The sequence below is a fragment of the Python bivittatus genome, unplaced genomic scaffold (assembly GCF_059951505.1).
Source record: "Python bivittatus isolate LINGU-HERP-01145 unplaced genomic scaffold, Pbiv_v1 ctg000310_np1212, whole genome shotgun sequence".
NCBI classification, from domain to species: Eukaryota; Metazoa; Chordata; class Lepidosauria; order Squamata; family Pythonidae; genus Python; species Python bivittatus.
Window position 1 is genome coordinate 1,773,797 of NW_028277054.1, and position 12,381 is coordinate 1,786,177.

General features: G+C 52.5%; 1 protein-coding gene across 2 annotated transcripts; it reads right to left on the reverse strand.

Annotated features, from left to right (window-relative positions):
* Positions 1-836: 836 nt before the first annotated feature.
* CALM3 (calmodulin 3) lies at positions 837-9,710 on the reverse strand. Of its 2 annotated transcripts, XM_007432439.4 has the most exons (6): positions 9,558-9,710; positions 4,511-4,541; positions 3,931-4,074; positions 3,291-3,397; positions 2,989-3,124; positions 837-2,314 (listed from the first exon to the last, which is right to left on the reverse strand). In XM_007432439.4, the coding sequence occupies exons 1-6, from the start codon at positions 9,558-9,560 to the stop codon at positions 2,286-2,288; spliced, it is 450 nt and encodes a 149-aa protein (XP_007432501.1). In that variant the 5' UTR covers positions 9,561-9,710; the 3' UTR covers positions 837-2,285. The 2 variants fall into 2 exon arrangements, with proteins under 2 accessions (XP_007432501.1, XP_087995899.1); XM_088139773.1 differs by lacking the exon at positions 9,558-9,710.
* Between the last annotated feature and the right edge of the window lie 2,671 nt (positions 9,711-12,381).

Below are 12,381 nucleotides of genomic sequence, written 5' to 3' on the forward strand. Positions count from 1 at the left end.
TAATCCCCACCACCTCCTGCCCAAATGCACACTGTAGCCCTGCGCATCCAGAAGAGACCAGAAGACGGGATTCCACTGTTGATTCCCAAGCCTAGTGGCCAAACTGCTTTGAACCAGCCAGCGGACAGCCCTCCCGCTGCGTCAGGCAGCTACCTGCCCCACCACCACCTCTCCATCCCTATGTTCTCCCCCTTGAGCCAACTGCTTGTCAGGCACACAAGCTTAAAATTCATGAAAACATGAGAGAACTCTAGAGAGAGTCACATAATCCCCCTCCCCATCTTTGGTGGGATACCTCCCTCTTAACACACGGCCTCTCAGTAGAGCTGAGAACTGCTCAGGCGCCTGCAGAACCCTTCCCTCCCGAAAACAAGCACCTGGGCTTAGAGTCTGCAAGGAGCGCCACCCTAATCCAAGAGCCACAACCGGGTGGGGGACGCTGCCCTTCTCCGGGCCAGGCCTTCGCCCTCCCTTGGCCTCCTCCAGGCTGTCAAAGGAGCCACAGAGAGGGGGACAAGCAAACAGCTTCTTCCTCTTATCCACAGGTCAACAGCTGGCACAAAAGGGAACCCGAGAGTGGTTCAAGGACTGTAAGTGGGAAAGGGCCTTTAGAGGGATACCAGGGCCAAGTCATTATAGGAGGGTGGTGGTTGTCAGTCTATGTTGCCCCCCCTAAAAAACCCAACAACAACACAACAGCAGAGTCTGGTAGTGTCTTTCCCATAACGTTTGTTACTCAGAAACGGTGCTACCAGACTGCTCGAGTCCAGCAGTGCTCCCTCGGTGCTCCCAGGAGCAGGGTAACAGGCAGACACTTCAAAGCAACACCAGTCACGTCAGGTAGTCACTGCATTTTATTGGAAAACATTGATATAATTTTATTTTCACAGCTTGAACTGAACAAACGCCACCTGCTTTCAAAGACATTCTTGCTCCAACCTTCCCCACGCTCTTCGGCAAGCCCCCTCCGCTGACACGGCCGAGTGCAGAAGGCAAGAAACCGGAAGGAGCGAAGTCAGGCCTGCCGCGGGCGGCACAAAGCACTCTCCCGTCCAGTTTCAGGAGAATTCTGCTTCTCGTTTCAATTGCCTCTCCAAAAAAACCCCAAACATCTTTTTATTTGATTAAAAAAGAAAAAGAAAAAGAGAAGCAAAATTTGCAGCTCATGCTGTTTGCCGCAAGGAGAGGGGAGGAAGAGCGGGGAGGGGGGAAAGAAGGGGAAAAGGCGGAGGAAGCCACAGCAAAGAGCACAGACACCGAAGCCAAGGTGCGTCAGAGGCGTTAAGTCGCGAGCCACTACGGAAGAAAAAAAAGCATTGCACGAGGGGGGGGAGGGGGGAGAAAAGGGTGTTCTGGCGCAGTTGGCATTCACTCAGCGGAGGCTTCACTGTTTTATTGCGATTCCACTCCAATGCACCCCCTCCCAAGCTGCCAGCCAAAAGCATCCGCCGTTACCACACGCAGGGCGCACCCTAGAGGCTGTAGCATCAGATATGTACATAGCAGCTCTGATGTCTGACACAATGCTTAGGAAACTGTAAGGACATTTACAATTTATACAGGGTTAAGAACAGAGACAGAAGATTGAAGTTTTGGGTGGTTGGGTTGGTGGGTGTTTTGAAAAGCGCCAATTGGACAGTGTTGGGACACTTGCCCCCCTCTCTTCGATCAGCCTCTCCTCTGGGTCATGCTGATGGAATCCACCTTCAGCCATATACATCCAGATGGTGGGATAACTCCCCCTCCCACCCAAAGAAAACTAAGGAAAGAAAAAACAAACGATTTCTTACTTGTACCCCCGGTGTTCCTTGGGGCAAGACCTTCAGTGGTGACTGCCATGTCAACGCGCACAACTACAGTGCCCAGACACATGCAACATGATTGAGAAGATTTTGCACTCTCTCCACCCCTTCATGTGGATTCTTGAAAGAAAGAGAAAGAATCTGCACCCTGAGATATGGGCCAGCTCTGACTACAGAACAGAATACCCAATGGAAACGAAGACATCCACAAGGCTGGGGGGCTCTCAGGGGATTTTAGAGGATTCTCCTAGGAAGGGACGGAAGAAGAGAGGGAAGGAGGGAGGGAAGGGGAAAAGCGAAAAGAGGAGGGAGAGATGAGTGCAATCATGCAGCTTGGGAAGGTGTTTTTTTTTTAATTGCTTGGTCAGATTTATTCCACAGCCGATTTGTTTGCTTATAGAACCAGGTTACTTAAGTAGAGAGAGTGTGTTGGAGAAAGTATCGAAGGAGAACGGGCCTTGCCAGCCACCCAGTCTGCAGGCTTCACTTTGCGGTCATCATCTGCACAAACTCTGCAAGAGACACAGCACAAAGCAACACGGTGAGCGCCCGCTGGGTCCTCGTCAACGTCTCCGGTGCAGGCGTTGCCTTCCCCTCCGCTCACTTAGCTCCTGGCACAGACACAACCCCAGGTGTACAGCAGACAACCTTTTACTTGCTTTAAATGTGTGACCCCAGTTGAGAGAAAAAAGGAACCAGTATCCCCTACAGTCCTAGTCATAAACAGCCCTGCTCTCCTGAACAAACACCAACAGACCAAAGGTTAAAAGTCACCACATGTTCCCAGCACCAAAGAAGGATGCTCCGAAGGGAACCACCAGGTGGGGAGTGAGGAAAGTCCTGGTTCAGCTGAACACGTTAAATATAAGCAAGGACTGTAGAGATAGCGAGCCTTTCCATGCTTGCCTTTGTGACAGGATTTCAGCTTATTTTCACAAAACTCCATGTGGATGCCCCTCCAATCTTCCACACTAAAGCTAAAGCTGGGCAGAGTCTTCCCCGTGACATCAATTTCCACTCTCTCCAGCCAGCATCAAAAATGGCCGTAGTCATCCAGCCCCTTCAGAGGGCACAAGGGTGAGGAAAGCTCCCCTACCAACCTGTGGAGAGCCCTATGGTTCTTTATTAGCAGGTCCTCAAATCTCTAAGCAGCCATATTGTGGTCCCCCATCCCCCCTTTACCAACCTTCATAGTTGACCTGCCCATCTCCATCAATATCAGCTTCCCGTATCATTTCATCCACTTCTTCATCTGTGAGCTTTTCTCCAAGGTTTGTCATCACGTGGCGCAACTCTGCTGCACTGATGTAGCCATTCCCATCCTGAAAGTGGAGAAATCTTTCAGGTGAGGGAGGGGCAGACCTTTCCCTGGCACGCCCAGGGAGATGGCAGCTTCAGGGAAGGAGATCCACTCTTTCTCCTTCCATTATTGTGGAAAGGTCTCCCTGCCTCCCTCCACCCCTCAGTAGCTCTTATTAGCTGCTTCACCTTGTCAAACACCCTGAACGCCTCCCTGATCTCTTCCTCGCTATCTGTGTCCTTCATCTTCCTTGCCATCATGGTCAAGAACTCTGGGAAGTCGATTGTGCCATTCCCTGAAATGCAGCAATGGGCACTGTGAGACCAAGCGGGCAGCTTCTGACACGTACAGCACATCCATGGAGAACTGTCCCCCTTAAGCAGGCTTTGAAAACTCCCACCCTGCTCAAAGGAATGCCACCCAAGCCAGCGGATTCCTTCCAGCTGGAGAGGCCGCTTGTGTTGGTTATGCCACAGAGCCCGTTTCAATGTGAATGAAACAAGGACATCTACTTCCAGTTTATGGTCCAGAGCAGAATACTGCCTATCACCTCAAAAGGGAGACAGAAAGGGTGTCCGAGGAACAATCACTAAGAAGGCTGCAGGTCCAATAGTTTGCTGGACGTGGCTATCGCAGCCCAGCCAGGCCACGTCAGCCAGCACTGGGCATTTGGAGCAAAGATGCTGGAAAAGTTCTAGACAGAGGCTGCTTTTTCACCTGCTAAGCAGACAGCTTGCTTCTATCTAAATTCTTGTACTGAACATGTGGAGAACCCACGTTTTGAACTAATTTGGCCATTCTTATTACGGAGGCTTTGGGTTCACTCACCATCCGCATCCACCTCGTTAATCATGTCTTGCAGTTCTGCCTCAGTGGGGTTTTGTCCCAGAGACCTCATCACAGTGCCAAGCTCCTTGGTGGTGATGGTTCCATCGCCATCCTTGTCAAAGAGGGAGAAGGCCTCCTTGAATTCTGCAGAAAACCAGAGCACTCAAACCAAGTAGTGTAGATACCCAGACAATCTTACCCCAAAGGCTCATGAAGGAGAAAAGATTAAATGGATCGTATGAAATCTTGAAAGCCCAAGTCCTTACGCTGCTAATAATGGTACTTCTCTGTTTTCTAGCACCTGTTCCTTGCAGCCCTAAGCCCAAGCCACCTGCAGCTGGAGAAATAACAGCCTAACAAAGCCAGATAGAGTTCATTAAAAAGATGCTGCCTAACAGAAAAAGCTGGTCCTTCTGTGCAACAACGTTAAGAACTGCCTCTCTGTATGCATTATTGAGCAAGTCTGCCTGACTGAGGCACCCACTTCAGCTTCTGGCGAAAGAGCTGGTGTTTTGCTAGTTGTTGCTCTTCAACAACCAGGGGCTATTAATCATATTTATGCTCATGCATGGGAACTCACCTGCAATCTGTTCTTCAGTCAGCTGGTCAGCCTGGAAGCAGAAAAGAGAGGTTAACTGCTAGGCCTCACCCATCTCTGTCAGACTTGGTATCTTTCACCAAATAATCATCAGGTGGGGAAGCATCAGTTGCAGTGATATTTTCCATGCTCTCAGTTAATGCCCAGAAAAGGCAACTGAGATCCCTCCAAATTTTTTCAGCTTTGAACCCACATCCTCCTCATTCTCGCACCATAAAATCATGAAATCTTGATTACTATCACTCTGAGATGCAGCAGCCTCCCAAATCACAGGGGCTGAACAGGTTCCACCAAAGTTATTACGTTTCCTGTCTTCTACAATTCTGCCCAAACCATGATTGGTCTCCATCACAACACAGCTGCAACTTGGAACAATCATCTCCACCAGTGAACCCATCCTTCATTGCAGATCCCTGAATCCAGATGTTCGGCCTACGCCTGCTTTCTTGAGAGCTAGCCCATCCTTCTAACCCTCTCCTGCAAGGAGTCTGGAGAACAACCATTCTCTTTGCTCTTCGCTCCAGCCGTAAGGAACTGTCAAGGAGCATAAAAACAAAGGGCAGCAGTGTTCAAGGACGGTAGAAGAGTCTTGCTCCAACTGCCTCCAATGGCTAGGGACAGCCTTACAAAATAAAAGCATTTCCCTGTTTCCTAAGCTTTGCTCTGGACTATGGACGCCCAGCCCCTTCTGTCTCTTTCCTGCTCTTAAAGAAGGCTACTGATTCCCAGGCACTGGCGTCTTGAACTCCTACAAATTCAGGCTGCACAAGCTACGAGAACAGATACACTGCAAGAGCTGCCAACGAAGACCCACAAGGGTGGCTGATTCATGCAGGAGAGCATCAAAAAAGCCAGTCTGACAACACAATTTCTGGAATTTATTCCCACAAGACCTGGTGACGACCACTGAAAGCCAGTTCACAGCAATAACCATATCTCAGCAAATTTCATTAATCCCACCCATTCACAGAGAAAAGGCCTACCAGTTCTTAGTGCTGATGGCAAAAAGAGACTTGGAGGCTCTTTTAAGTCCTGGTGGTCAGCTTTTCTGAGGCAACTCCAGCCATTATGAGAAACAGGATGCTGGACCTTCCAGTGACTCAGCAGTTCCCTCCTGCCCCAGGAGAAATGCCTTGCAAATCCCAAGCACGGCTAATCAGGTTCAAATCATAAGCCATATCATTAACAAGTGGTTTATTGGGTTAAGATTACAGATATACTGAGCTGAGCACAGGTGTTCTGGGTCATCAACAGACCATGTTTCAGACTTCCAAGTTCTCTCAATATATCTTTTGCACAGAATGACTAGAACTGGACCTCAAAGACATATTCTCTACCTTCTTCTTATAAAAAGGCTGGAAGTGAGATCCAAAATGGCTTCTGTCTCTAGGAGGGTCATATGACTGATTCGTTTTTTAAAAGGCCAGTTTGAAAAAGGCATTGCTCCAACTGCAAGAATGTGTGTTTACCATGCTGAATTTCACTGCAGGCATCTAGGCTTCTGGGTGAGAGCCAACAAGTTACAGTAGCTCAAGTGTGTTAGAACTTTAACCAGAAAGAGATGAGCAAGTGATGCTTACTGAGTGACCTTGGGCCAGCTGCTACCTACCTCCAAGCATGTGGCAGGAACCACAGCTTGGGTTCCTATGGTGAACCATAAGCATTTATCAACAGCAACAAAGGAACAAGCATATTCCCACCCTTCTTCAGCACCATGTCGTGAAACTTCTGGCCATCCTATCTGGGACAGTCTCCCATTACATATGCTATGGCTGAGATGAAATGAGCTGTGTCACCCTCTCTTACTTATGCAAACTGCAACTACAGAGCAGTTTGTAGGTCACAAGCATTCCAGGGCAAGCGGCTAAGAGAGCTAGAAGAGTCTAATTCAATGCTCTGGGAAACAGGAGTTGAAACGCAAAGATTATTTGGACTTCAGCCCCAACTGCAGTCCTGCTATTCCAACCCTGCAGCACAGTCAGAGCAGGAACAGAAAGCAAACCTAATATGGCCAGAGATCCCCTTCTTGCAAGGTGCACATAGCACGAAAGACTGCCAAGGGCGCAACAGACAAAATGATGCAGGCCGAGGGAGGAGAAAGTCCCCCAGGAAAGGAAAACCTCAGAAGTAGCCCTCTGAACTTCCCCCACCTCCACATTCTGGAAAAATCCATTTTGGCTTCAGGCAAAAGGCCTTTCCATAGATCAACTATTGCTCTATTAAAGGGCGGTGGGGGGGAGAGAGAGGTGCTCAGCACCAGAGACTGGAGTGGACCCAGAAGCCCTCTGCTGTTAGGTGAGGAAACAAGGATGATCAAGCACTTCCAATTGAGCAACAGAGGGGAAGACTCAGCAGAAGGGTTTTTTCAAAGTGCGCCACAAAAGAGCAGGCCCCTCTTGGAAGGAGCGATACCGCTCCACAGGCTGCACCGATTCTTCTCCTGAGCTCAAGCACAGAGCCATCAAGGTGGTTGCAGGCGAAAGAGAAGCAGGCGAAAGAGAAAAAACAGCCTGGCATTAATTTTGGACCAACTAATCTTCCTGCCACCCCACCTACACTTGTCTGAATCCAGAGGAGAGAAAAGGGTAAGAAAACCACTATCTCCCTTGGAATCGTGTCTTTGGAAATAACTTGCCCTTTATACCCCTCCGTGCCATCTCAAATAAGGCAGAGAAGGCAGCAGTCCTACTTGTGTCCCCAAACCCAATGTTAAGAAGACCTGTGGCATGGATTCATTTTGCAGTAACTGCCAGAATAACATGGCAGCTATTCTGGCAAGCTTTTCGATACGGCTTGAGGAAAAGATGCTCTCAGAGGGAGCTACGCATGCACACAGCAGAGAACAAGAAAATATTAGCTTGTGGCTTGGCTGATCTGACAAGAGCTGCAAGAGTGAAACAAGTGATGCAGGCATGCAATCTTCTATTTTGCAATGGGCTGAGGGAAACTTCAGCAGTGGATTGAAGAACCCAGTGCGTCATCCATGCGCCGGAAGCTGCAGTGGGGAGTGAAGAAAAGCCAGAAGGACTCCGAGGAACTTAACAGGAGGCTATCATGGCATTCTTCTCTCCTTTTAGACCAGCAACCTACAAAGCTGAAACTCCAAATCAAATCCAGCCCACATATGTCCTCAGCATAGGTGAAAAGGGAAGCAGCACAGGGAAGTTTCAAAGTCAGCGTACTTGGAGGTCTCTCTATCTTGCCCTAATAAATCCTTTCCCAAAAATCAGCAGCCCAACCCACCCACTCTGCACATCCTGAGTTCTCTCCTCCAGAACTTCAGCTTCTGAACCAAGCACCCCTAAGGTCACACAAGTGACCTTTTAATCTTTCACAGTGGCCCCTTGCAGAACCTTTGCCCCAGTAAGTTTCTTCTTTCACTTTTACCATTTCATCAGAAACAGTCATGCTACTGGGCACCATACAGCATGGCAATGTAAGAGTTACGTGAACTGCGTGCTGAATAGACCGAATACTCTCATATTTCCGCTGAAGTCAGATGTTACCAAAGCTGCATTTCCTTGTTTAGGCAAACCAAGGTGCCTCCCAAGGCCCAGTGAATGATCTGGAAACGTCAGATGCTGCAGTAGACCAGCCCTCTGCCAGAGTCAGGCAGGCCTACAGCAAAGTCCTTGGATAGATGCTCCCGGCTACATTTGTGTCACCCTGCATCTTCGCAACAGGATGCTCAGCTCTCCCCCCAGAATTGTGGCAAGTCGATTTGCGCCAGCAGGGGAGGCATCATACCCCTTCCAGCCACCCTTCAGCGAGAGGCGAGAACAAATTAGAGCCTCCCAGTGCACCCCGCCTCTTTTTACACTTTTTATGTTGATTGTGTCAGCAGAATCTTTCAGGATCCTATTAGCTCAATACCGAACTGCGAATCTGCTTCTGCCTGAAGCTCCTATATACCCACCACCTTCTCCAACACTTGTTGCCTGGCTCCCTGCGCACGCAGAGCTCCCTCCTATCCCCCTCCAGTGCTTGTCCTAGGGCACCTCTCTTACCAAAAAGCAGGCTGATAGATGCCAACCCTTCCCTTGCTCCAAGCCTCCCTTGTGCCAGGCCTCGTTCTAAAGGGGTGCTGTCACCCCGTGCCAGCCAGCACCAGATGCTCCTGCCGCATGCACCCAGCCAGCTGGGCCTTCTGTCCAGAGCCCCCCTCCGCAGCCACCACAGCACTTGCCTGCTTCTCAGTGCAACCCCCCCACTGGGTCAGCCTACATGCCCAGCCCTCCCCCACCCGTTTCTCCCCCCTTTGCCATCAGCCACCAGCCCCCTCCCAACAGTAGCCAAGCCCGCTCCGTCTCCCTCGCCATGGCACCACGGCGGCCAACCCGCCCAGGACCCGGGGGTCCCGCATCCCTCCTCCCTCCTTTGCACTCCCCCAGCCCCCACCCTCCAGCCGCCCCTCTGCCTCTCACTATCCCCCTCCAAGACCTCCCCCAAATCAAGTTGCATCACCCCAAGGGCCTTTCCGCCCCCTCCTCCTCTGCACCGCGCCTTCCTCTTCCTCACCCCTCCCATAATCCCCTTCGCAACACTCCTGCTTTGCAACCGGCCCACCCCCCCTCCCGCATCTCGCCCACTGCAACAGGATACGAGGGCCGCCCCCCCCGGCCGGGCACCGATCCCAAACGCTCCTCCAACCCACAGCGCCCCCCCCAGAATAACCTCTCGTCCTGCCCCGAAGGTCCTCCCTCGAGCAGGGCCACTGCCCCGCTGCCCCCTCTCCGTCCTCCCCGCCAACGGGCCTGATCCGACCCTGCAAAAGGGGGGGGGGGTCTTCCTCCTCGGAAGCGTCGCCCTCCGTCTACAGCTCTGCACCCCCCAAACGGGCGTCCCAAATAACCAGGCCGCCCCTGGAGTAATTCTGCAGCCATCTCTTCCACCCGGTGCCCTCCAGGGGGGTCGGACTACAACACCCATCCGTTCCGGCCGCCGCCAGGAAGGATGGGCGTTGTAGTCCGACCCCCTGGAGGGTGCCGGAAGTGAAAGCCGCCCCGAAGGCGCCGCGCTCTCCCCTCACCATAGTCGGGTCCGGCTCGGCGAGAAAGGCGGTCGCGTCAAGAGGCTTCGAGGAGCAGCGACGGCGTCGTGAAGGGAGGTAGGAGCCGCACCAGCCGGGACGCACTGCAGGCCGCTTCACGGAGCCTCAAGGCGCGCACCGGATCCCTCCGCCAACGGCCGCCTCCGGCCTCGCCCCGCTGGGCCTCCTCCCTCGAAGGAGCGGGAACCACGCCCTCTTTTGCCGCCTCGCCCAATCCGCTCTTGCCCCTGGCGGCGGCTCCGCCCACTTCCTCCTCCTCGCGGAGAGAGGGAAGAGAGGACTACTTTCCTCCCCTCGCTCGCTCCTCGCGCTTCTTTCCCGTCCCGCCCCTCCCTCCAGCCGTCTGCTGGCGGAAGGACACAGAATGGAGCGATCGTGATTGTTTCGCGTGTTTCCATTGGCTCCGGAAGGAGGCGCAGGATGAGACTCCCGTAGCCATTGGTCGCCTCTCACCTGCAATGCGTCAAAATTGGAGCGGTCCATGTGGAGGAGGGAAAAAGGGGGACGGAGAGAGGAACGAAATGGAGGGGCGTGAGTGGAAGAGCCGGATAGTTCAGGAGACAGCGTTTTGTGACTTGGTGGGTTTCAGAAAGAAGAGAAGCCTCTCACGTTTTTTAAAACGGTATAGCCCTCCCCCTCCCCGCCACAGATAGATCGATCTAGAAATAGAGGCGTGGTCCCAATGGCCACCAGGCAGGTCCCGGTGGCCCCGCCTCTTTCAGAGAGACAGCTCGGATTACAATTGAACTGAACTGCACCCTCCCTTGGCCACGCCCACTCGTTTCAGGCCACACCTTCCCCAGGATAGATCCGGATTTTCTACCTGGAGGGACTTCTGAGAACGGATTTCCTCTTCCCGCATGGAAGGGAGGCGCCAGGAACAGCTGCCACGTTCTTCTGCAAGAGAGTGCTGCAATGAGGGCTGGGAACTCCACCTGTTGAATTCCCGCCTGCTAAGACCTTGGGAACATTGGGAGTGGCTGGACCTTGAACTCTTGGTCCACCTAGGTCAAATATCAACTCCCAGTCCCCCAATCCAAACGTACTGGAACAGTGGCCATGCTGGCTGGGGATTATGGGGATTGAGGTCCAGTCCCGCCGGAGAGCATCTCTGGGCCGACTGGGCTGATTGGTGGGATGGTTGCTGCCCTCCCTGGAGATGCCGGAGACGGCCCCTGGCCTGGGCTGGACCAAGACCTTCTCAGCTGGAGAACCAGGTGGGCTCCCCTCCATCCCTGGGCAAATGGCAGCTGGACGGGTATTCATCTTGAACCCACCAGGAAGGGCTGGAAGGGGCGCGTGGCCTACCCCACGTCCTCCTTGGATGGAGCCTTTCTCGTGGAGGAGCAGGAGGAAGAGGCCAGGGTGCAACTTGATAGAATTAGACCGACGTTTGCTTCCCCTCACCCTGGACTGACCCGCTTACAGCACAGCCTCCATGCCCGTGCATTTCCATCAGTGACCCCCAGACATCTAATAACCCTGCAGTGGACAATCCATCCAAGCAGCCCTTGCTGCTTGGCTGGGGAATTCTGGGAGTTGAAGTCCACCCACCTTAAAGTTGCTCAGGTTGAGAAACACTGGACTAGTCGACTGCCATAAGGTGGGTGCTCTAGCCTCAAAAAGGGAGCAACTTTCAATTCCCCCACAACAATCCCCTCTGCCCCCTGACATACAGTCAAAGAGACACAACACCAAAGGAAAAAGAGCTTGGAGGGAAGAAGAAAAATAAGAACCAACAGCACACACAGGCCATTGGTTGTGAACTACGCAATCTGGTTTTCTTTTGAACCAAAGCCCCTTTCTGGGAGCTCCTTTCTTGGCTGATGGAGGGAGCCAGGCAGATCTGCCCCCCTTGCCATAATGCTTTCTGGCAGGTGGGAAGAGTGGAACCGCAGCCACTCACCGCCCAGACCCAGCCAAACCCACAGGTACAGCGGTGAGGAGCCTGTCGAGTTCAACCCTTTCGCTCTCCTTCAGACGGAGGAGGCAGGAAGATGTGCCGCTGCCCGTCTCGCTTCCACTCTTCTCTTATGCAGGAAATCACTTGCTTGGCTGATGCCACCCGGCCTGCCCCCGCCCCCACCCCCTTCCAAGCCTGGCCTGGCCCCTCTTGGATTACTGATCCCCTGGCTCTGAGATCAGGAGATGCCGCCAGGCCAGGCCAGCCATCTGGTAACACAGACCCTCCTTCTCTGCTGGGCCGCCTTCCCCGGCCGTCAGAAGCGGATCAAGTTGCACCCAGCTTCCAAGCCAGAGAAACTGGCATTCTGCTGTTCGGTGCTTTTTGCAGCCAGTTGCAGGCGGGTAGGAAGGAGGTGGGGGGGGGGAGACACGTGTCCTCAGGAGTTTAAAAACAGCTTCAGTCTCTTGCAATCGCCAGCGGTCGATGGGTTATAAGTTCAGGGAGCCAGCCCCAGCCACCTCCCAAGGCTCCTGAACTACAACTCCCAGCAGCCCAAGCGGAGCCAGTGAAAGGTCTAGCGACCTCTGGAGGCCTGTGTCTTCTCCGCTCGTCCTCTTACGCTGGCGTTCGTTCTTTTTATAAAGAATTCTGTTTAATGCCCACAATGCATTATTATTATTGTATAAAGAGAGCATTTATTTCGGGGTGTTTATTTTAAGAAATGACACACGGATGTTCTCCATTTCCTTCTTCAGCTCTAGATTCCTTATAAGCATCTGGCTCACGATTGTATTTTATCTTATTTTATTTTATTGCCACCCAGGGCAACAATATGCCTGCAGAAACATTCAACCTGTTACAGGACTATATGAGGCTGGGAGACATTAACTGCAGGGC

What these genes read in the sequence shown, in the direction of transcription:
- CALM3 (XM_007432439.4), bottom strand. An exon ending in TAACGAGGTGGATGCGGATG is followed by an intron (nt 3,398 to 3,930) that starts GTGAGTGAACCC and finishes GCTGCATTTCAG; the next exon opens with GGAATGGCACAATCGACTTC. An exon ending in CGTTCAGGGTGTTTGACAAG is followed by an intron (nt 3,125 to 3,290) that starts GTGAAGCAGCTA and finishes CTCCACTTTCAG; the next exon opens with GATGGGAATGGCTACATCAG.